The sequence below is a fragment of the Carlito syrichta genome, unplaced genomic scaffold (assembly GCF_000164805.1).
Source record: "Carlito syrichta isolate Samal-C Ts95f unplaced genomic scaffold, Tarsius_syrichta-2.0.1 Scaffold316442, whole genome shotgun sequence".
NCBI classification, from domain to species: Eukaryota; Metazoa; Chordata; class Mammalia; order Primates; family Tarsiidae; genus Carlito; species Carlito syrichta.
In genome coordinates this window covers 140,300-163,510 of record NW_007260538.1, presented here as the reverse complement: position 1 = coordinate 163,510, position 23,211 = coordinate 140,300, and the positions used below count along the sequence as shown (strand labels likewise).

The following is a 23,211-nucleotide window of genomic DNA, read 5'->3' as shown; positions in this document are numbered from 1 at the left end:
TGGCAAGAGGTGGTGGGAGCAGAATTGGGGCCAAGGGGATGTGGGCCTGTAACTGTGAACGTCCAGGTGCCCAGCTCAGGCTGAAGCTCCCCTGCCCCTGGGCTCTTGTGCCCTGGAGATCAGTAAGTCACAATCGAAGCGGCAGCAGTCAGAGCCCGGCCGAAGGGACCTGGGGAGCCGGGGGAACAGGCATCTGTGGGGAGTGTGTCTGCCAAAACCCTCTTTCCCCATCCCACTTCCAATTATTTGTGGCTCCAGTGGGACCTGGCCTCATGCTGGAGGCAGAGACACACACCATGCTGATCAACCGTGGTCAGTGTGGCTGCTTCAAGAATGGGGGTGGCAACATGATTAGGGGGAGTCCTGGGATGTCAGGTGGAGTTTTTGGTAAAGAGGCAGACTTCTTACTGGTAGTGTGAGGTGTCTGCAGTGATGTGAGGAAGCTACCTCTAGGGAACCATGGCTGAGAAGGAAGTCGGCAGACAGAAAAAGCAGGGCTGAGAAAAAGAGACAAACAGCCAAAAATGTTGTTTGAGCACCGTGATCAAACTATGACTGAAGTTGAGACAACAATGTAATTCATTCTCCATTTGGATTAAGCCTGTTGAGTTGGGTTTTTGCCACCTGCTCTGAAATTGTGCTGATAAAATTCAAGGAATTCAGAGGTCTTCCATTATCCTCTGTTTATTTTTTTGAGATGGACATACCAGATTCCACACAATCTAAAAATAAATAAATAAATAAAATGTAACTCTGACACTGGAGGATCTCAGAGGAACCTCACAAAGGACTGGAAATATGAGGAAAGTTACTTTCAGTCTCCTTATTTTTTTAAAAGCACATAAATTTTTTCTCATTTTATAATTGTAAAAAAAGTTGAGGAAAAACTTCACAAACTTTAGCATCAGAAGACTCGAGGACCAGTCCTGGCTCTACTATTTAATAGCTTTGTAACTTGGACAAATTACTGGAACTCTTTGCCCCTCAGTTTCCTCATCTGCTCAGTGGGGACTATAATAGTTAACAGCAAATTCTTAGGGCTGTAGTGAGGGATTACTGACCTAAAGCATGAGAAAGAATTAAATACTCTGTGAACGGCTATAAATGTGTAAGACGCCATTATTATTAAAGTAACCTATGTTTCCTAAGGTGGGGGAGGGAGGAAATGAACCATGAGGAAGAGAGGATTTCGACTCCCAGCAGGGCCATGGTGGAATTAGGATCTTCATTCCTACTGAGTCACCTCCGTCACAATAGACACCTCGATCACCATAGACATCTCACATCACCATAGAGACACCATATCACCATAGTCACTCCGTGTCACTGCTTTGTTTAGTAGACACTCTTCTTGTGTCACTGCTCATGCTAAAATTATGTAAAATTGAAATCTTACTTTCTCTTTTTTCCTAGCTGATTTTATAGGCTCAATGACCACAGGTAGCTAGTGGTTCCCGGTAGACCGTGCAGACATAGAACATTATTACAGAGAGTTCCTGTGGGTAACACTGCTGTGAACGTTTCTAAATATGGATCTTTCCCTCCCAGACTGCAGCTGACATGATGTTTAAGAACCTATGGAAGGCAGACAAGTTATTATAACTCATTCAGTGTAGACATCTGTTGACCACTGACTAGACGCACAGTCGTGGTGGAGCTTGGATATCATGCCCTCAAATCTCACATTGAAGGGTGAGATTTACAGGAGGGGTCTGTCGGGTGGCAGCAGGGTCATGGGGGTAGAGCCCTCCTGAATGGCTTGGGGACTTATAAGTGAGCCCCCCTACCCCGTCTGGTTATCAGAAAGAGCCTGGCCCGGTCTCCTGTCCCTCTTGCTCTGCTCTTGCCGGGCGATATGCCTGCTTCCCTTCCTACGCTTCTTGTTCAGCGTACAGAACCTGGGCCAAATAAACTTCTTTTCTTGATAAATGACCTCATCTCAGGTATTCCTTGATAGCCTCACGGACTAACAGCACCATTCTAGAAAGTGGAGACCTGGCCATGAACAGGCCTAAGTCCACGCACCTGGCGATATCTGTGCCGGAGGAGGCGGGCCACTGATAGTCAACAGTGCACACCTGACATCACCTCTCTTAGAATGTTAGTAAGGAATGGCCAGGGGAAGGGGACGGAGGGGTCTGAGCTGCCATGTCAGACAGGCTCATCAGGGGCCTTCCCCAGGAGGGAACATTCTAGTAGATATCGGCTGAGGTCAGGGAGCCCCCATGAGGCGTTCAAAGGCAGTCATCCCAGACGTGACCCCGAATCAATGAGCAGCGACCTCTAAATATGGGCTCTGCCTCTGATCTTGTGGATCTGATCTTGGTTGGGGGTGTGGCCAAGAAGCAGGTCCCCAGCCCTCTGGGATTCTCAGGGGCGGAGCAGCAACTCCAGCCAGGGCTGAGTTGGGGCCCAGAAAGCAGCACCAGCTGTATCCGGGGCTTGATAGAGATGCAGATTCTTGGACCCATCCCAGCCTGGTGTATGAGACACTGGGGTGGGGGTGGGAGGGTACTCCATGCTTTCACAAGCCCCCCAGGTGATGCTGACCTGGACTTAAGTTCCAGGAATCCTGAAATAGCCCTGTATCTTCCTTAACCCAAACAACATGTATTTGAATTTTTAAACATTTTGTTTAAGGCTCTTGATTTGTGACTCCCTGTGCCTGCATTTCCCAGCCCCAGGTAGTCACCACTCCACTCTTTGATTCTAGGGATTTTGACTACTTTAATTAATTTATTTTGGAGATAGGGTCTTCCTCTATCACCCAGGTTGCAGTGCAGTGGTATGATCATAGCTCACCGTAGCTCCAACCTCTTGGGTTTAGGCGATCCTCCCGCTTCAGCCACCAGAGTAGTTGGGACTAAAGGTGTCTGCCACCATGCCTGACTAATTTATTTTATATTTGTAGAGAATGGAGTCTCAGTATGTTTCAAAGGCTGGTCTCGAACTCCTGGCCTCAAGCAATCCTCCCACCTTGGCCTCCCAAAGTGCTGGGATTATAAGCATGAATCACTGCACCAGGCCAGAATGTGACAATTTTAGATGCTTCATGTAAATGGAATCACGTGTATTGATTCTTGAGATGAATAAGAGGAAGAAAGAGCCCGTGTGTAGCACTCGAGTCCCATCCTCACTTGAAAAATGAATGATGGATGTGGTCTAGCAGGTCTGGATACACATGGGATTTGTACAGGAGACTGAAAGGTCCAGAGTACCCAGGATGTCCACAAAGACCTGTCTTTTCCATTTTTTCCTCCGAAATATTTTCTTTTCCTTTCATGTGGCAATGACTTAAAGAGAATTATGAATTCACTCATAGATCAAAGCTCTAACATGATTCAGATGATGACAGAATTACGAGGCGGTAGCATGAAGGCTGGCAGTGTTCATGTCGGCCTTGGCACCATAGTCATACACGGTCCAACAATGAGGTTTGTGAACCGTCCTAGAAAAAGGGCTATACACCTCACTGCTAATATCACTACGGTCACCTTCATGTACTCACGGCTATGTACTGACCCTAGGGCCTAGTCCACCTATCAAAGCAATTTTGGAGCTCTTTTCCTGGAACAGCCGTTAGAGCTGTTGTTATTTGTTGAGGTCTGACAATTAAGTTCATGAACTTGTGAACATGTTACAGTGTGCTTACGTTGGCACCCTCTCTATTCACCGGATCTGACTCCCCGTGACTTTTTTTTTTCCCTCGAAGATAAAGGAAATATTGAAAGGAAGCCATTTGATGACATTTAGGACATCAAGGATAATATGACAGCTCTGATGGCTATTCCAGGAAAAAAGTTTCAAAAGTGCTTGGATGGGTGAACTAGGTGCTGGCGTGGGTGCCTAGCTTCCCAAGGGGAGTCCTTCAAAGGTGACCATAGTGGTATTCAGCGATGAGGTATGGAGCACTTTTTCTAGGATGGTTCAAGGCTGGAATTGTTGGACCTGTACACCAGACAACAAGCATAATCCGTCCTCCTTGCATGCGTTCACTTATGCAATGTGCGTTGATAGATCAGTTTCTACCAGGCAGGAGCGCATCGGGCGCTGGTGATCACGTGATGCAAAGGACCACCGTCCCTCACCTCCGGGAGCTTGGGTTTGGGTGGAGAAGACAAATATGGCGAGTCCTTCATTCATGTATGCATTCGACAACTTCTTATTAAGCACCTACTGTGTGCCAGGTCTTATTCTAGATGCTACAGATAGAGGGGTCCCTGCCTTCGTGGGCCGATGTCCTGGGGGAAATTCACATAATGAATGTATAAATATACACATTTTTTTGTCATTCCATGAAAGAAAATCAAGCTGGTCAGGGAATAGAATGACGGGGCTGTTGTTTTATTATTATTAAATTTATTTTTACTTATTTTAAGATGTGGGGAAAAATCAGGATTAGGTATACCAGTGGTCATCATACAGGTAAAGTTTAGACCTCCCTTGGGTCCCCACTTGGCCTGGTTTGAGATCAGATGCCCTTATGGATGGAATATGGCCCCTCCTCCCTCCCCTGGCAATTCTACACTATTGCCAATCCCTTTCTTTTAGTATTATGATAAATGTTCAGGGCCTGCTTATGAGTGAGAACATGTGGTATTCAGATCTTTGTTTCTGTGATAGATCACTCAGTGTTACAGACTCTAAATCCATGGGGCAGTTGTTTTGAATGGGGCGATGGAGGTGGGCCCCCGACGATTTAGACAGAGACCTGGCGAACAGGAGTGTGGAACGTGGGGAAGAGGCTCCAGGTACAGGGATGCCAAGTGCAAAAGCCCTGGGGCAAAGTGCGACAGGAGAGAACAGGGAAAGGAGGTGCAGTCGAGAGCAGCCACGGGCCAGATGCTGCACTTTGAAAGTAATTTAGTTTTTTTTTGTTTTTTGTTTTGAGTTGGAGTCTCACTCTGGAGCCCAGACTGGAGTGCAGCGGCCGCTCCCGGCCACCGCAGCCTCAACCTGCTGGGCTCCGGCGATCCTTCCGCCTCAGCCCTTCCAAGTAGCCGGAATTACAGGCATGCGCTACAATGCCCGGCTGATTTTTTGATTTACTGTAGAGATGAGGTCTCGCTGCCCAGGTGGGTCTCGAACCCGCGGGCTCAGGCCATCCACTCACCTCAGACTCCCAAAGGCGCGGGATTACAGGCTGAGCCACCAAGCCTGGGTTGAAAGTAATTTAGTTTTTATTATTTCTTAAATTTAGATTCAGGGATATAAGTGCAAGTTTTTTTTTGTTTTTTTTTTTTTGAGTTGGAGTCTCACTCTGTCACTCAGACTGGAGTGCAGTGACCGCTCCCGGCCACCGCAGCCTCGACCTGCTGGGCTCCTGCGATCCTTCCACCTCAGCCTTCCGAGTAGCTGGAACTACAGGCGCGTGCTACCACACCCGGCTCGTTTTTGATTTACTGTAGAGATGAGGTCTTTCCAAGTTGCCCAGGTGGGCCTCGAACCCGCGGGCTCAGGGAATCCACTTACCTCAGCCTCTCAAGGCACGGGATTACAGGCTGAGCCACTGAACCCAGTTACATGTGCAAGTTTGTCACGTGGATCTACTGTGTGATTATGAGGTTTGGGTTCCTCTTGGATCCATCAGCCAAATAGTGAGCACGGCACCCCACAGGTAGTGTTTCAGCTCTGGCTCCTCCCTCCTTCCCTTCCTCCCTACTCCTTCCCTCCTTTTGGAAGTCCCAGTATCTGTTGTTCCATCCTTAAACACCTGTGTGCCCAGTGATTAGCTCCCACTTATAAGCAAGGACATGTGGTATGCTCTACTGTGTGTGTGTAAATTTGCTGATGATAATGGCCTCCAGCTCTGTCCACATTGCTGCAGAGGACACACTCTCATTTTTCTTTGTGGCCGTGTCATGCTCAGTGATGTACATTTGTCCTTTTCCTTGTCCAGGCCACCACTGATGGGCACCTGGGTCAGTCCCGTGACTTTGCTATGGTGTATATGCAAGAGGCAGGTGAAGCATCTGGTGTGAAATGAGGGTGGCTGGGCTGAGGCCGGGAGCCGAGGGTGGGAAGGCGGGCTGCCTCCGAGGTGCACTTGGAGGGGCAGCGTAGACAAGTTGGTGATGTGTCAGAGTCTGCGGTCAGCAAGCGGAGACACAGCTGATGCCTGGGCCCTGCACTGCACGCGGATCTCTCCTGCAGTGGTGGTTCACGGTCACTTGAGTCACGCAGATGCTGGCTGTCCCGTCCAGTGCTAAACATGACCCAGACCACCCGGGGTGGATGCCTGATTCCTCAGTGATGGGTCCCAGGACGCCGCCCAGCAGGATACCAGCATTCCAGATTTTTTTTTGGGGGGGGGCAGTAAGTGTATAAACAAAGAAAATTGTAGGAAAGATCACGTCAGTAATGGTAAGATGAAACAAGAATTTGCTGGATGTGGTGGCTCATGCCTGTGAGTCCAGCATTTTGGGAGGCTGAGGCAGGAGGATCTCTTGTGGTCAAGTGTTTAAGACCAGCCTGGGCAATGTAGTGAGACCTTGACTTTACAGATAATATTTTTTTAAAAGTATCCAGGTGTGGTGGTGCAGACCTGTAGTCCCAGCTACTCAGGAGACTGAGGCAGGAGGAAAGATTGAGCCTAGGAGGTCAAGGCTGCAGTGAGTTATGATTGTACTACGGAACTCCAGCCTGGGTGACAGAGCAAGACTCTGTCTCTAAAAATAAAAAGCAAATACAAATAAATAATTACTGTATTAGATATGATGACAATACAATCTGGCAAGGTGACAGAATGGGGGCAGGGAACGCAGCTGTCACTATCTGGGGCCAGGAAGGCCTCTGTGTCAGCACCATCTGGGGCCAGGAAGGCCACATCCTTGTGGCACTGTCTGGAAAGATGAGAAGGAAGAAGGGTGGGGAGATAGTGGGGGAGTCTTTCAGGAGGAGGACAGAGCAAGCACAGAAAGCAATGCCTGCAGACATTAGGTGCTCACTAAGGAGAGGCCTGGGGTGGCACATCCCTTGACTGGGCAGGCTGGTGCAGCAGAAGTGGGTGAGGGTTCAAGAACACATCTGGTAGATGGGGACATCTGAGAGTCCCTTCTTGGAATGAAGTGTTTAAAAGTATGTGCCTTAAAACATGTAGGCTTACCAAGACCGTCCATTGCATTGAAATACTGAGGGTGTCAAAAAAGTGTATATACATTTTTAATTTATTTATTTATTTATTTTTTTTGAGTCGGAGTCTCACTCTGTCGCCCAGACTGGAGTGCAGTGGCCGCTTCCGGCCACCGCAGCCTCGACCTGCTGGGCTCCGGCGATCCTTCCGCCTCAGTCTTCCAAGTAGCCGGAATTACAGGCATGTGCTACCACGCCCGGCTGATTTTTTGATTTATTGTAGAGATGAGGTCTCACTGCCCAGGCAGGTCTTGAACCTGCAGTGTCAGGCAATCCACTCACCTCAGCCTCCCAAAGGCACGGGATTACAGGCTGAGCCACCGAGCCCGGCTTATACATTTTAAGAAAAGAAAAACCGCATTGAAATTGTAATACTCCATAAGGTGAATGCAAGTCACGTTGGACTTCTGCAATTATAAGAGGCACTCAAAGTGGTTCCCATCAGTGTCTGGACACTTCTGATCATGGGGAACATCTCTTAAAATGTGCATGCATTTTGGCAACTCCGGTAGTTATCAGAATATCAATGACTTCATGTGTTTCCTTCTTACTGAGTTAAGTCATGAGATCCAGTGTCTTACTTTACAGTTGTGAAGAGAATACATGGCATTTCATGGCATCTGTCAAGGGTACTATTAGATGGAAATGGGCTGTTCAAATTCAGCGGGGCTGCTGATGCCTTCGGGGATGTGATCTGTGTCCCTTCCCAGATTCATATGTTGGAATCTTCATCTCCAGGGTGATGGTATGGGGGGGTGGGGACTTTGAGGGGCGATTCAGTAAGGAGGGTGGAGCCTTCAGGAATGGGCCTGGGGCCCTTATAAAAGGGACTCAGAGAGCTCCCTCGTACCTTCCACCAGGTGAGGACACAGTGTGAAGGCGCCATCTATGAACCAGGAAGCAGGTCCTCACAGGACACGGAATCCACTGACACCTTGATCTTGGACTTCAGCCTCCAGAACTGTGAGTTATAAAGTTTTGCTGTACATAAGCCACCCAGTCGATGGCGTCTTTGGGATAGCAGCCCCAGTAGGCTAAGGCAGGGAGGAGGTGCCAGGCTTCTGTTCGTGGCTGGGTGGAGATGAAGGTGTGGTTTTCCCTGTTCGAGATTAGAGAGCTGCCTGGATTCTCTCTGGGACCGCTGGGGGAAGGCTCCATGGCCTCGTTAGTTCATGGTCTCCTGTTGGCACAAACACAGGGTCACCTCCCACCCTTTGCTACTTTGTCACAGGACTGTTCTCTCAAATGCCAACAGGAGGGCTCCCCAGCTCATCGTTGAGAGACTGAGCTTGGTGAGTGTCCTCACCTCTCACTTGAAGGTGGCATTGGGTTCGAGGAGGTGACAGGCAGATTTCCCAAAAGCTGTGCCTCACCCTTCGAGAGGACTCTCACCAGCACGTGGACGGACACTGCTACAGTAACAGTCATGTGTCTCTCATAAAGCGATGCATAAACTACTGCCTGAACACCCTGAGAAGTCACTTTTCCTTTTAAAGATAAATGGAAGTTTAACGTGAAGCTTATCGAAGCTAAAATAACTCGCATTTCCTGAAGGCTTACTAAGTATATTTGTTCTCAGAACAGTCCCATGAGTCTGGGATGATCTTCATTCCCATTTTACAAATGAGGAAGCTGAGGCACGGAGAGCTCAAGTCACTGGCCACGGGTCACACAGTCACAAAGAGGAAGAGCTGGGATTCAAGCCCACAGGGCTGAGGCTGAGCTCCCAACCTCGGCACTATTCTCTACTTAGAGGGAACCACTGAGTAAACGATGGACTCAGTGTTTTGTGTACATGGTGGAAGGTTGTTAGTTGATAACGCTGCAATGTAGGGGTCTCTTGGGCTCCCATCTCATGTTACCTGAACTCCAACTAACCCAGAAGCGTGAGGACCGAGAAAGTGCTGATCTCTCTGTTCTAGTATCACTCTCTTCATGTTGGAATGAGGGATGGTTTTATTTTGTTTTTTATCTTTTTTTTTTGCTTACCTATATGTTCTCTATTTCCATTTCCCAGCCATCTCCACTGAAGCTATATAGCCTCTAAAATTAGAATATAGTTTTTACTTTCTAAGGAAAGTGAGTAACATAAGGAGAAGTATCTTGGAAAAACCCCATGCCATCCCTCGGTCCCACATTTCTACTGCTGGGGAAACCAATGTTCAGATAAGGATGACAGTAACATGAATGACAACCGTCGTACCCTTTTCAGAGCGTCGACTCTGGCAGGAGGTGAGGTTATCATTTAGTGGGTAATGAATCAGTGACCCTGCAAACACTGCTACCGAGGCAAAACAGCATCATGTGAGCCAGATTTGCTTTTTAGGCAAAAAACTGGGCCAGCTAGTCAGAGGGAAGGGACGTTTAAAACCTAATCCCAAAGTAAATCTCCAGCTGTGACAAGAAAACACTTATTCTGCCCATATAGTTATTTTTCAACCGAGCAAATATTTTTCACTGGCCCTAGAGCATCAAAGCCTTCCTTAAAATCTTCCTGGAGAGTTCCAAATGAAGCGTTTTGAAGTCAGAATAGGAGAGTGGAGATTTTTGAGAAACAATAAAATGTTATTTTTCCATTGACTCTTTAAAAACAATGTTCTCCAATCCCATCCAAGGAGACCTCCCTGGAGTTCCACAAAATGCCTGCCTTGGCCCTTCTCAAGCGTGGAAAATATTGTTGCCTGCTTCTCTATGGACCCCGGTGCGAGTTAAGCCATCTATCACCGCAGGACGTGCCGAACCGGCAGCGAGACTGTGAGGCCACGGGCCTGTGAACACGCTTTTAGTTTTCCATGTCTGGGACTTTGAATTTAGCAAAAGCAAAAGATTCAGGAAAGTAACCTCTACCCTTTGGGAGGCTGAGGTGAGTGGACTGCCTGAGTCCACCGGTTCGAGATCCGCCTGGGCAACGAGACCTCACCTCTACAATAAATCAAAAAATCAGCCGGGCGTGGTAGCGCATGCCTGTAATTCCGGCTACTTGGAAGGCTGAGGCGGCAGGATCGCCGGAGCCCGGCAGGTCGAGGCTGCGGTGGCCGGAAGCGGCCACTGCACTCCAGTCTGGGCGACAGAGTGAGACTCCAACTCAAAAAAATAAATAAATTAATTAATTTTTTAAAAAAAGAAAGAAAGTAACCTCTGGATGCCACTGGGCACCCAACCACAGGTGTCAAGACACCCCAACAGGAGTCCTCAACCACTCCCTTCAGCTTGGAATGTCTGGGAAGGGGTGAAGAAAAACAACCCAGGAATGCTTCCAGATCACTTCTGTTCTGAAGATAATCTTGGTGTACTCTCTGGGAAGGAGACTCCAGAGGGAGGTATGGGGTAACTGCAAGATCTGTGATGTGGGGTAACACTCTCTCTCCCCTTTCCCGACAAGGAGGATGGCCCCCAACCAAGGCTGTCTGCACAGGGTCAGGATGACCTTGGAGATGTGCACACCCACGTACTCAGGGCAATTACTGAGGGTCAACATTCTGGGTCCTGCTTATTTGCTTATCATGCTGGTGTTTATGTCTGGCTCCCTTTCCCATGCTGGGGGTATTTAATCCCTCTCCATGTCTTTGGGGTGTGGAGAGCTTTGTACTGACCAGCTGCTATGAATTCCTCCTGTAAATATTAATAAATCCATGTCTTTGCCAATCTGTCCCCAGGTGATTTCTTTGGAGTAGTTGAACATCACGTGAGCATCCTGCCTGATTTGGGGTTCTCATGATACAGGAGGACATGGCATTTACCCTCCAGATATCACCCAGGGTCCGGGCTAGAAACAGACAACCTGCCCGGAGGGGTGTGTCTGGATGGGGTGTAAGGAAGACCTGGCCACGGAGCCGTGGGCAAGATGAAAGGGAGCAGCCAGGGACTTGGACACTCGCCCCAGCTAGGAGCTGCTTCTGCCCCAGGGGCAGGGGAAGGCACTGAGTGACTGAGCCCAAAGAGAGGAGAATCCATGCAGCAGACTCCCCGGTGGGCCATGAACTGTGATTGTCTCCACGGCACCACACCGGACAGACATGCATCAGGCAGGGAAGGGTGGGGATTTGGTGTCCCAGGGCCGCCGTGACAGAGGACCACAGATAACAAACGTTGATTCTGTCATGGCTCTACAGGCGAAATGTCCACAATCAAGGTGTCAACAGTGCCACCCTCCCACAGAAGGCCCTGGGAGGCCCTTGCTCCTCTCTTAGGTTCTGTGAATTGCTGGAAACCCTTCACTCTCCTTGGCTATCGGATGCGATTGAATGCTCCAGTTTCTGCCACCATCCTCATGTGGCCTTCTTCCTATGTCTCCTCCATGCCCAAATCTCTGTCTCCTTGTGAGGACACTAGCCACTGGATTTAGGGCCCACCCTAACCCAGTATTACCTCATCCCAACGTTATAGCATCTGCAAAGACCTTACTTCCCGGTCACATTCAACAGGCACCGGGAGTTGGGACTTCAATTATTTTCTTGGAGCGGCATTATTCAACCCATTCCCTCTAAATACCTCTGGGTAAAGCCCTCCAGAAGCCAGAGGGCAAGGAAGGCTGGGGCTGCAGTCCACACGGGCCAGGCCCCAGGGCCCTGAGCAGAGAAGGGTCAGAGGAGCAAAGAGTCACAGCAGAAGGCTCCCTGGAGCCTCTTTTCGGACAATCCTTTCTTGCTTCTTGCCTCGCCCAGTGGCTCCACGGATCCCTCAAACCCTAATGAATCTCCATGACACCCCGGAGAGGTGAGAATTAAGATCATCGTTTTGCAGATGCAAGAGCAAGTAGCAATCTCTCCTTTAAACAGCCCTACTGATTGCCACTTTATTTTTAATTTGATTTTATGCAGAGAGATAGGAACATGTTCCAGGAATTTTGAAAGCTCTCTATAAGAAAAAAAATTCCCTCAAAGTTACCAGCACGTTTCATGGGCCCAGGAAGATGATTTCCTGTTAAGTTTGCAAAGGGTGAAAAATAACAATCACTTGAAACTTTTCAAAATTCTGGGTACATCTCACCATCTCCTAGAAAATTCAATCTGAGACTAAGTATATCCATCTGGGAGCAAATAACCTCTTCGTATACCAGTCAAAATTAGGGGTTACTACCTTCTCCAGACTAGGCCTAAAATTTAGTTTATTTTTTCAAAAAACCATAGGAGGGAGCCGGGCTCGGTGGCTCAGCCTGTAATCCCGTGACTTTGGGAGGCTGAGGTGAGTGAATTGCCTGAGCCCGCAGGCTCGAGACCCGCCTGGGCAGCGAGACCTCATCTCCTATCTTTCCCTTGCCAAATTCCTAACAAGGAGGACCGGGGAGACGGGTTTTTTATTAACCCTAGTTAACGTAGCTTACTTTCTAACCCGACTCTGGCGTAACATCACATAACAGATAAAGAAGAAAAATCTAAGTATTTTATGGTCCTGTAACACTGTCTCTTGGGGACTCCTGGACTCCAGGCACTTTTAAAGATACTGACAACCTATTCTCTCTGAAGTCGGCCACCGTAGAAGCAGACATACCAAGAAACGTGACCCCCATATCAGTCCTCAAGCTGCCCATTTTCTAGGTGGATTTCAAAATAGATAAGAGCCTGACTCTTGCTTCTAACTACCCGTCAGGAAACGTTTGAACCCACCTATCACTTACCAGTCCCACTTGGACAGATCCCACCTTCCCGGGGTGAACATGGATTGATCTCACATGTGTCGATTTATAGTTTCCTGTAACTTCTATCTTTCTAAGATGTATATCACCAAGCTGCAATTCAACTGTCGCAGGCACACGTTCTCAGGACCTCTTGGGACAGTGTTACAAGCCTGTAGTCATTCACATTTGGCTCAGAAAACCATCTTAAATATGTCACAGAATGCCGGGCTCGGTGGCTCAGCCTGTAATCCCGCACCTTTGGAAGGCTGAGGGGAGTGGATGGCCTGAGCCCGTGGGTTCGAGACCTGTTTGGGCAGCGAGACCTCATCTCTACAATAAATCAAAAAATCAGCTGGGCATGGTAGCGCACGCCTGTAATTCTGGCTACTCGGAAGGCTGAGACGGAAGGATCGCCGGAGCCCAGCAGGTCGAGGCTGTGGTGGCCAGGAGCGGCCACTGCACTCCAGTCTGGGCGACAGAGTGAGACTCCAACTCAAACAAACAAACAAACAAATATGTCACACACATCTTTCATCAACAGAGACCAGCGCTTCTGTACCCTCCCCACCAACGTGCAGAAAAGGCGACACCTTGGTCTGTGTCTGGCCTCTGTTCACGTGATCTCCGCTTGGGTTGTGAATGCTTTTTTTTAATATCAAAGAAGAACTAAACTCCCAAACACCTTGTAGTTTGTGCTGTTTACAGGCAGAACTGGAGTGTCCTTAGTCTTCCCTTTCGGGCCCCTCCTTTGGGCCCCTCCCTCAAGCCCACCATGGGCACAGTGAGGCCACAGATGGGCATGGGGATTGGAGGGGAGGCAGGTTCTAGCAGGAAGGCCACAGAGCTGACATCTGGAGGGTTCCTGCCTCTGTAAGACAAGTGCAAAGCTGTGGAATCAACCTAAATGTCCATCAGCTAATTGGTGGAGAAACACAATGTGATACACACCCCCCCCACACACACACTCCATGGAATACTACTGAGTCATCAAGCAAAATGAAAGCATGTACAGTGCAGCACCTTGGATAGAACTGGAGATCATGATCCTAAATGAAGAAACGCAGGAATAGAAACCCAAATATTGCATGTTCTCACTTTACGTCGGAGCTGAACTGTGAGCCTACAAAGGCATGGAGAAGGGCACAATGGACGTTGGAGACTCAGAAGGGGTAGGGGGGAAGGAGGGAGGGACGAAAAACCGCCTCTTGGGTACCATGCGCACTTGTTGGGGGGATGGGTACCCCTAAAGCCCAGACTTCCTCACCAATATACAAAGCAGCCATGTGACCAAAGACCACTTAGACCCCCTCAAGCTACTGAACTAACAGACAGTTTAGAAAAGAGTCATTTTGCCCAGCAAGTCTGGAGGGAGCCTGGGCAAAGGGTGGCCTCGAGGTCAGTGCTCTTCAAAGAAAATAGTGTCGGGGGGCAGGGAGTGTGATTCGGGGGCTTCTGACTGGAGGGGTGCTTTGGTGGCTGGAGAGCCCCATTTGCAGTCCTCCCATCCCACTGACTCAGGGAGACTTGGGAGCTGCATTGAGAAGTCTCTATGCCGCTTTTCTTTCTGTTTTGTTGTTTTTTTTTTTTTTTGAGTCAGAGTCTCACTCTGTCGCCCAGACTGGAGTGCAGTGGCCGCTCCGGGCCACCGCAGCCTCGACCTGCTGGGCTCCAGCACTCTTTCCGTCTCAGCCTTCCAAGTAGCTGGAACTACAGGCGCGCGCTACCTATGCCGCTTTTCATGGAGGCTGAATGAGTCCACAATCCCAGCAACAGTGTGGGAGATCCTCACCTACGTGAACTGACTCAGACACAGAAAGCCAAGCACTGCATACTCTACCTTCTATGCGGGAGCTAAATGCCCCAACAATGGAAATAATAGATGCTGGGGATACCAGTCGGGGGAGGCGGGAGGGGGACCAGGACTCAGAAGTTACCCATGGGGTGCAAAGCTCACTCTCTGGCCAACGGACCACCTGAAGCCCAACCCCTACCACTACACACTAAGCCCATGGAACAAACATGCACATGCACCGTGAATCTAAAATAAAATACAATTATATTTTTAAAAGGAGCTGCACCTGAATGGGACAAGAGACGACAAGAGGTGGGCCGTGCTGTCGATTGCTTTGTCCTTGATCTGGGAAGGGGCTTGAGAAGGCCTGATTCTAAGGCAAGAACTTTCTTTCCAGTTGTGCTCTATTTTACCTTTCTGAAGTTTACTTTCTTTAAAAGGAGCTACAACTTGGAAGATCTACTAATCTTTTCAAAGACCCAACCAACCATCTTTCTGGCTGCTAAAAGACAACATACAAATTTGCTTCTTAGTCAATATTCTTTTTAAAAAAATTATCTTCTACTCAAGCTGCAGTTTTATTTGCTAGTTGCTTCCAATAAAATTTATTTTTTGGCTGGTTATAAATGTCCTAAAGCTTAGTCTAAAAAAAAATAACATTTTGAAATACAGAAACTAGGAGAACAGGCATTCCTCCAGACTGTCTCATTGACTGCCTAATTTTTCACGTTGCTTTGCACAGTTGAGGTTAATTTGTATATTCCAGGGGAGGCAAATGGTGATATCACATGAGCACCAAAATCCAGCATTCTGGACTGTATGCTTTTTCCTGGTGCTGCAGAGAAGCTTGTTAATCATTGAAGTTTTGGATGAAGCCAGTTAGAATTCTCTTACATTTGCTTGCAAACAAATGATACCGGGTGCAGGCATTAGGAGTCATTTTACCTTACAGGCATTACAAAAATGACAAAACCACAGTCATAAGAAGACAATGCTTCAAGGTAGATGCTCCTGCTCTCTTGAAAATAAGGCATAATATCTCATTTTACAATCATTTTACTTTTTCAAAGTATTTGAACTTCGTGTTCCTTTGAAATGGGTAGGATAGGAACTGGGCTTTTAAACTCCAGACCTGGTGTTGGTGTGTTCCAGGACACAGGTTCACAAGCCTTCTTTCTAAAGGGCCAGGAACTGAATATTTCAGAATTTTCAAGCTAAGAGGCGAAACTGAGCATGTGAATTTGCTACACAGAACCATTTAAAACACAGACAAAATTTTAAAATGTCCAAGCATTCTTAGCTTGCATGGTGTACAGAATAGGCAGCAGATTGGATGTGGCCCTCAGGCCATTGTTTGCTGACCTCCCTTTTAGGACATGAAGAGTCAAAAGGAACCATTTTCCAATCTCAAAGTCTGTCCAGATCCTTGCAGTAGAAGATGCCTTCTGGGGTGGACATCTGTTGTTGTTGTTGACCTGCGTCCATTCCCCATTTTTCAGTGAGAGCCAGATTTTCCCATGATGCATCAGCCACTGGCTGGCAGTCTCATTCCACACCTTCTTCAGGGGCCTCCACACCTGTTCCACCTGACTCCACACTTGCCTCAGGTGATTCCACACCTGCCTCACCTGTCTCCACGTCTGCCTCATCTGACTTCCCATCTCCCTGGCTGATGTCACACCTGCCCCAGGTAACACCACACCTGACTCCACATTGCCCCAAGTGACTCCAGACTGCCCTGCCTGACTCCAAACCTTCCCCAGGTGATTCCACACCTGCCCAGCCTGACTCCACATCAGCTTCACCTGATGCCACACTTGTCCCTGTCTCCATTCTCACCCCAGGTGACTCCATACCTGCCCTGCCTGACTCCACACCTGCCCCAATGACGCCACATCTGCCCAGGTGACATGCTCCCCAGGCCCGGTCAATTAGAGTAACCCATTCTTCTGACTTCTGTGAGCGACTTCAGGCAGGTCACGTGACCCAGGCCTGACCAATCATTTCCCAGTTAGAGCCAGTTCCCAGGAATGTGCCTGAGTAATTGGCAATGAGGTTTTTACTCCTTTCCTGCTGGATATGATGCTGTGACATTCACTTCGTTGCCAGGGCCACCCTGTGACTCCAACAAAGAGCAATGCACAGCTGACACAGGAGGAAACGCCACCCTCCTGGAGATATTGTGTGCACCCTGGGTCCTCAGCACCCCAAGTGTGGCATGCAGACTAGTGGCACTGGCATTCAGAAGCTTCTGAAAATACTCAACCCAGACCTTCTAAATGGGGATATGCAGATAATCAAAATTTCATGTGAGCTGCATGCACATTCAAGTTTTAGAAGCATTTTTCTGGATTTTTTTGAAGTTCCATGAGCCAAGTTTAAGTTGAGTTAGGTTAGTAGCCTTAATAATTAAAATAATTCTGATTTATCAATTTCCCATAGTCCATAATATAATTCAGGCAAGCAGCATGTAGTATTAATGGTACTATTAGAGCTACTAATAGTAATATAAGAGTAACCAGGCTGGGTCTAGTGGCCACACCTGTAATCCCAGCACTTTGGGAGGCTGAGGCAGGAGCATGACTTTAGGTCAGGAGTTCAAGACCACCCTGGACAACATAGTAAGACTCTATCTCTACAAATATAAAAAAAATAACCCGGTATGTTGGCACGCATCTGTAGTCCCAGCTACTTGAGAAGCTGGGGGTGTGGGGAGGACTGCCTGAACCCAGGCATTGGAGGCTGCAGTGAGCAGCTATGATCACACCACTACACTCCATCCTGGATGACAGAGTGAGACCCCAACCCTTAAAAGAAAAAGAGTATCCATACTGTAAGTAGGGTGGAGGCATGTGCTCATCATGTCCAATGTGGTTCATCCACTTTTTTTTTTTTGAGTTGGAGTCTCACTCTGTCACCCAGACTGGAGTGCAGCAGCAGCTCCCGGCCACCGTAGCCTCGACCTGCTGGGCTCCGGCGATCCTTTCGCCTCAGCCTTCCAAGTAGCTGGAACTACAGGCATGTGCTACCACGCCTGGCTGATTTTTTGATTTATTGTAGAGATGAGGTCTTGCCAAGTTGCCCAGGCGAGTCTCAAACCCGCGGGCTCAGGTAGTCCACTCACCTCGGCCTCCCAAGGCGCGGGATTATAGGCTGAGCCACCGAGCCCAGCTGGTTCATCCACTTTGTACGTTTCAGGTTGACTTGCAGCCCATGGAGGGCCTCTGAGGACCCAAAGTCAAATGCTCCAACCTCCAAGGAAGGAGGGGTGAAGGGGCATCTGCCTCAGGTGCGGAGTAGGGGAAGGAGCTGAGACTGCAGAAGGAGGGCAGAGCTGGCCGCCCTCTTAGCTTGGGGGTATCCAACCCTGGCAGCATACTGGGGTCACCTGGGGAGCCTCTAAAAATGACAAGGGCTCAGCCTCCACGCCCACAATCCTCGTGTGGTTTTCCAGGGTTGGAGTTCAAACCACAGTTCTTTCTAGAGCCTTCCTAGGCAACTTGGATATCCAGTCAGGGCTGAGAAATACTCTATTTATTCTATAGCAGAGGTTAGTACTTTTTTTTTCCTCAAAATGGTTAATAGTAAATATCTGAGGCTTTGTGGGCCAAACAGTACATACTATAACCACCCAACTCTATCTCTGTAGCTCAGAAGCAGCCATGGCCAAGTCATAAATAATTAGTGTGACTGTGTTTCAATAAAACTTTATTTACACAATCAGGCACAGGCTGGGCTGACTCCAGGGTCGTTGTGTGCCAGGTCCCTCTTGTACAGGGAGATTTCATTCTTTGAATGCGGCATTTAATCCCCTTGCACTTCAGGTATAAGTTGGGGACATCTCTTAGGTTTGCCACCCTGTCTATTCACACCACATCCGGTGAAATGACCCTGACCGTCTTTCTGGAAACCTCCCTCCTCCTCGCCTCAGCTTGTGTGGTTTGTGGGGCTGACCCCTGCCTTAGGGTGCATTTCCCCAGAAGCAAACCTCGAGACAAGGATTCCCATGCAAGTGGTGCCCTTGGGAAGCGCAGGCCAGTTCAGTGAGGGTCAGGGAAGGGAGACAGGTGGGGATACAGTTCAGGGGTGCACAGCCTACAGGGGACAACTGTGGTGACAGAAGCTTCAGTTCCCTGGCGATCCAAGAGCCAATGTAGACACATGCTTCAGGGTGAACCTGCAGGAGGGGCGAGGGGGTTGGGGTGTCTATCTGCTGACTGCAGTGAGTCCCTGGTTGAGAGCATATCTCAGATGGGGTGATGTTAACTGCTTGGGGCTCTGTCCCACCGGGCAGGGGGAAAGGAAGGTGTTTGAAGCAAGAACAATGTTCAGGTACAAATGCGCTGATGCTTAGGGCGGGGGCTTGGCAGGTGGGAGCACGGAAGGCCTGATGGCATCTGCTCTGATCCCTCCTGCGCTCCAGGGGTACAACTCCCCGGCCACGACCATTGCTTTGGGGAGGTCATGTGACCAACCAAAGCCAGATGTGGCCATGAGACCTCAGCCGAGGTCTCTGGAACAGAGACAGGTGCTCTTCCCAGGCCTGAAACTCCAACCATCTGGCAGGAGCAGCGGCTGCCATGTTGCTGCAGGGGAAGACAGGAGACAGAGTGAAATGGGACCCTGGTGGCAGAATCTGAGTCTTGATCAGGCCTGCATGAAGTCAGGCTGGATCCTGGACTTTGAGTTACATGAGCTGGTACATTCCCTTTGTGCTCAAGCCAATTTGGGTTGGGTGTTCTGTCACTGGGTTTTTGATGGATATAGTTCTTAACTTGGCCATAAAGAAGACTGCTTATTCCAACATCGAACAGATGTTAATTTTGGAATATCCACACCAGGCTGTCTGTGGGGAGAATTCTGGCAAAGACGGTGGTAGCCACACATGAAATTCTCCTCATGTGCCTCTGATACTCCGTCCTCTTAAAATTTGTTTTTTTCTTTGAGACAGGGTCTTACTCTGCTGCCCAGTCTGGAGTGCAGTGGTACAATCATAGTTCACTACAGTCTCCAACTCCTGGAATCAAGCAATTCTCCTGCCTCAGCCTCATGAGCAACTGGGACTACAGGTGTACACCACCATGTCTGGATAATTTTAATTTTGTGTGTGTGTTTCGGGGGGGGATTGGGATTTTTCTATGTTGCCCAGGCTGGTCTCAAACTCCTGGCCTCATGCAGAACTACCACCTTGGCCTCCCAAATCCTCTGTATTTTCCAGCAGACTCTTCACATTTGTCCCTAGCACTGCCATGGCCCTAGGGAACGACTTGGGCCATGCAGACTGTGGGTGAGTGGCCAAGGGACAGATGTCCAGCCCCAACTTCTCCCTGATCTTTCCTTCTCATCTCCAGCCCCACAGCATCTAGCTGGACATGCATCACTTGGGCCTGGACACATCACATTTACTTTAACACTGAGGTTATATTTGTGTCAACAATGGGGTTTGCCTAACTCCACAGTGAGGCAGAGACAGTAGTATTCACCCAACTACCCTCTGCCCCAGGTTTCTCAGCCCCCTTGCAATTTGAGGGGCCCCTGGGAGCCTTCTGGTTCAGAGCACGTGCATGGCGGTGTCACATGCCACATCTAGGTCATCGCTTGGAAGTGCTCGCATGGGACTCTCCAACTGTATCCATCACAGGGACCCAGAAGAACCAAGTGTCCCTGATGTTACAGCTATAAGGCGATCGTGCTTCCTCAGTTGGGGCCCTGGGGGACCATGTGGAGTCGAGCCCTATCATTTAAGCCATGCAGCGGAAGTGTCAGGCACTTGAGTTGTTGGGCTTGTCTGTGGCCAAGGCATAGCCGAGCTCATTGTAACTAGCACATTCTGTGATCTAAAGACTCCTTGTCAAAAGGGATGGAAGAAAGAACTGGAGCGGACTTGATGAAATAAAGGCAAGCAGAGGACAATATATTCTGTGTGGGACTATGGCAAACACCACGAGGATGTGGAAAGTGACTCAGCTTGAGAACAGCCAAGGTAATGAAAGGCGGTGACTCTCAAGGTGAAGGAGACAGGGACCTTTGAAAGCAAACATCCCACAAAGCGATCACAGCAAACATCCTGGGACAGACAGGGAGGAGACAGGATGCCATCAGACCATGCAACACGAGCACATCCATGATAACTCAGTCCTACCATGGCCAAGGGCACGATGCCCACCAGGTCCTTCTGGCTGACGAAGATCTCAGACACGGCGATGTCTGTGGTCCCTTTCCGCGGGTACTCGACCTGCCACGTGATAGGCTGGGTCCCCGAGAGGCTACTGAAGCTGGCAATTTCGAAGTTCATCTGCACAACCTCGTTGAATAAACTGCTGCTTCTGGAAGACAGCAAAAGAAAACGACTTTATTTTATTTTATTTTGAGACAAGGTCTCATTCTGTCACCCGGGCTGGAGTGCAGTGGTGCGATCATAGCCTCACTGCAACCTTGAGCTCCTGGTCTCAAGTGATTCTTCTGCCTTAGCCTCCAGGGTAGTTGGGACTACAGGAATAAGCCACCATACCTTGTTATTTTTAAAATTTTTACTTTGTAGAAATATATGTTGCCCAGGCTGGTCTTGAACTCCTGGCCTCAAACAATCCTCCTACCCCAGCCTCCCCAAGTGCTGTGTGAGCCACCATGTCTGGTGAAAAATGACTTTAAACTCATTTTGCTCAAATGACTCTTCTCTCTCTCATGATTATACCCAGAATATTAGGACAAAGAAAATGCCTTTTAGGGATAACTCTGGGGTTTTGTGGGGCACTTGGAACAGGGAATCACCTATAAACTAGAGACCGGCAGCTGAGACACAGAAACATCCACACGTCAAGGATCTGGGCAGAGTCTTAAACATGAGCATCGATCGAGGTCTAGGTTTTTATGGCTTTTCAGAGGTAAGCCAGCTTGATGTGCTCAGATGGCCTTTGAACCAGAAGGCCCCCTCCATGTCCCCTTTTGCAGGTGTGGCAGATGCTGTGGCCGCTCACTCAGTGGCATCTCCAGCCCCCCTCAGCTCATCCTTTGCTGCTGTAAGGGCTAAGGCGTGAAAATGGCACTTGGGCTCTCTGGCCGTGAGATGCAGGGTTGAAGCTAGACCCACTCCTGTGGCAGGTGGAGGGGAAGCTGGGTATGGAGCAGCAGTTGGGAAGAGAACTGGGACATTCTGGAAAGCCTGGTGGTCTTGGTTCTCCCAGGGCAGCCATGGGGTGCTTCTGGGTCCAGGCCCCCAAGTCACCAAGCCAAGTGGCTGGCAGCGGCACTTCCATGACTGGTTTTCTGCAGAGGTTGGATGTTTTCTCATCTGTGCTGTCCCTGGCTGTCCTGTCCCTCACTGTGTAGCAAATACATTCAATTCAATGGCTTTTCTAGAGATTCTCTGAATTGTCTAGTATCCCTTAAAGAGACTCTTCTGCTCAGAGGGACTGCTTAGCTGGAGGGACCTTGTCTGCACCTAAGAATTCTGACCAATACCATAGATTCGAGGTGAGCCTAGGTATTCTGGGAACTACTGACAGTCCAAACTTCTCTCTCTCTCTCTTTCAACATGCCAAATTTCTCTTTCCTTCTTTCTTTTTCTCTTTCCCTCTTTCTTTCCTTCTTCTTCCTCCCTCCCTCCTTCCTTCCTTCCTTCCCACTGGCTCTCTCTCTCTCTTTCTTTTTTTTTTTTTTTTTTGCTCAGGCTGGAGTGCAATGGTGCAATCATGGCTCACTGCAGTCTCAGCCTCCCGAGTAGCTGGGACTATAGGTGTGACTTACCAGACTCGGCTTTTGTTTTTCGCTTTTTTTTTAAGAGATGAGGTCTCGCTATGTTGCTCAGGTTGCTCTCAAACTCTGGCCTCCAGCAGTACCCACCTGCCTCAGCCTCCCAAAGTGCTAGGATGAAAGATCTCAGCCCACACTTGGCCCCAACTTTTCACATTTTAGATAACAAAAGTAAGGTCCAGAAAGAAAAAATGGCTTTCCCACAGTCACATAGCTTGTCAGTACAGAGTCAACATCAAGTGTGGCCTCTCCTGTTTCCTAGTCCAGGGCTCTTTACAGATCCCAGCCTACGACAGCTGGTGGGCAGATATGAAATCACAAGTTGCCAACACAGTATTTCTTTTCTTTTTTTTTAACTGCTAATTTTTTTATTTTAAAGATGTGGGGTACAATTCAGCGTTAGGTATACAAATGTTCGTTATGCACGTACCCTTGTTGATGAGACGTGCCTCCTCCCCCGGCAGATTCTCACTACTGCCAATCCTGCTCTCCCCCTTCCCAGCAGTTTCCCTCTACTGCCAATCCTTTTCTTACAGTATTACAATAAGTTTTCAAGGTCCACTTATGAGTGAGAACATGTGATACTCAGTTTTTTGTTTCTGCTATAAATCACTCAGTATTATAGACTAAGTCCATCCAGGTTGCTGTGAAGTTCATGATTATGCTCTTCTTTATGGCTGCATAATATTCCACCATGTATATGTACCACATTTTTTTATCCAGTCTTCTTTTGATGGGCAGCACGGTTGGTTCCATGTTCTTGCTATTGTGAACAATGCTGCAATAAACATACATGTGCAGGTATCTTTTTCGTAGAGTGATTCGAGTTCCTCCTGGTATATTCTCAGTAGGGGAATTGTGGGTCCATATGGAAGGTCCAATTTTTAGATCTCTTAGGAATCACCACATTGTTTTCCAC

At 48.6% G+C, this 23,211-nt stretch overlaps 1 protein-coding gene across 1 annotated transcript in view; it reads right to left on the bottom strand.

Moving 5' to 3' along the window:
• TMEM132C (transmembrane protein 132C) overlaps positions 1 to 20,851 on the bottom strand; it is a 90,328-nt gene extending 69,477 nt beyond the window's left edge. The window contains exon 1 of the mRNA XM_008074440.2: positions 20,683 to 20,851. Coding sequence (XP_008072631.1) covers positions 20,683 to 20,835 — 153 coding nt within the window. The 5' untranslated portion in view covers positions 20,836 to 20,851. The remainder of the gene's footprint in view (positions 1 to 20,682) is intronic.
• Between the last annotated feature and the right edge of the window lie 2,360 nt (positions 20,852 to 23,211).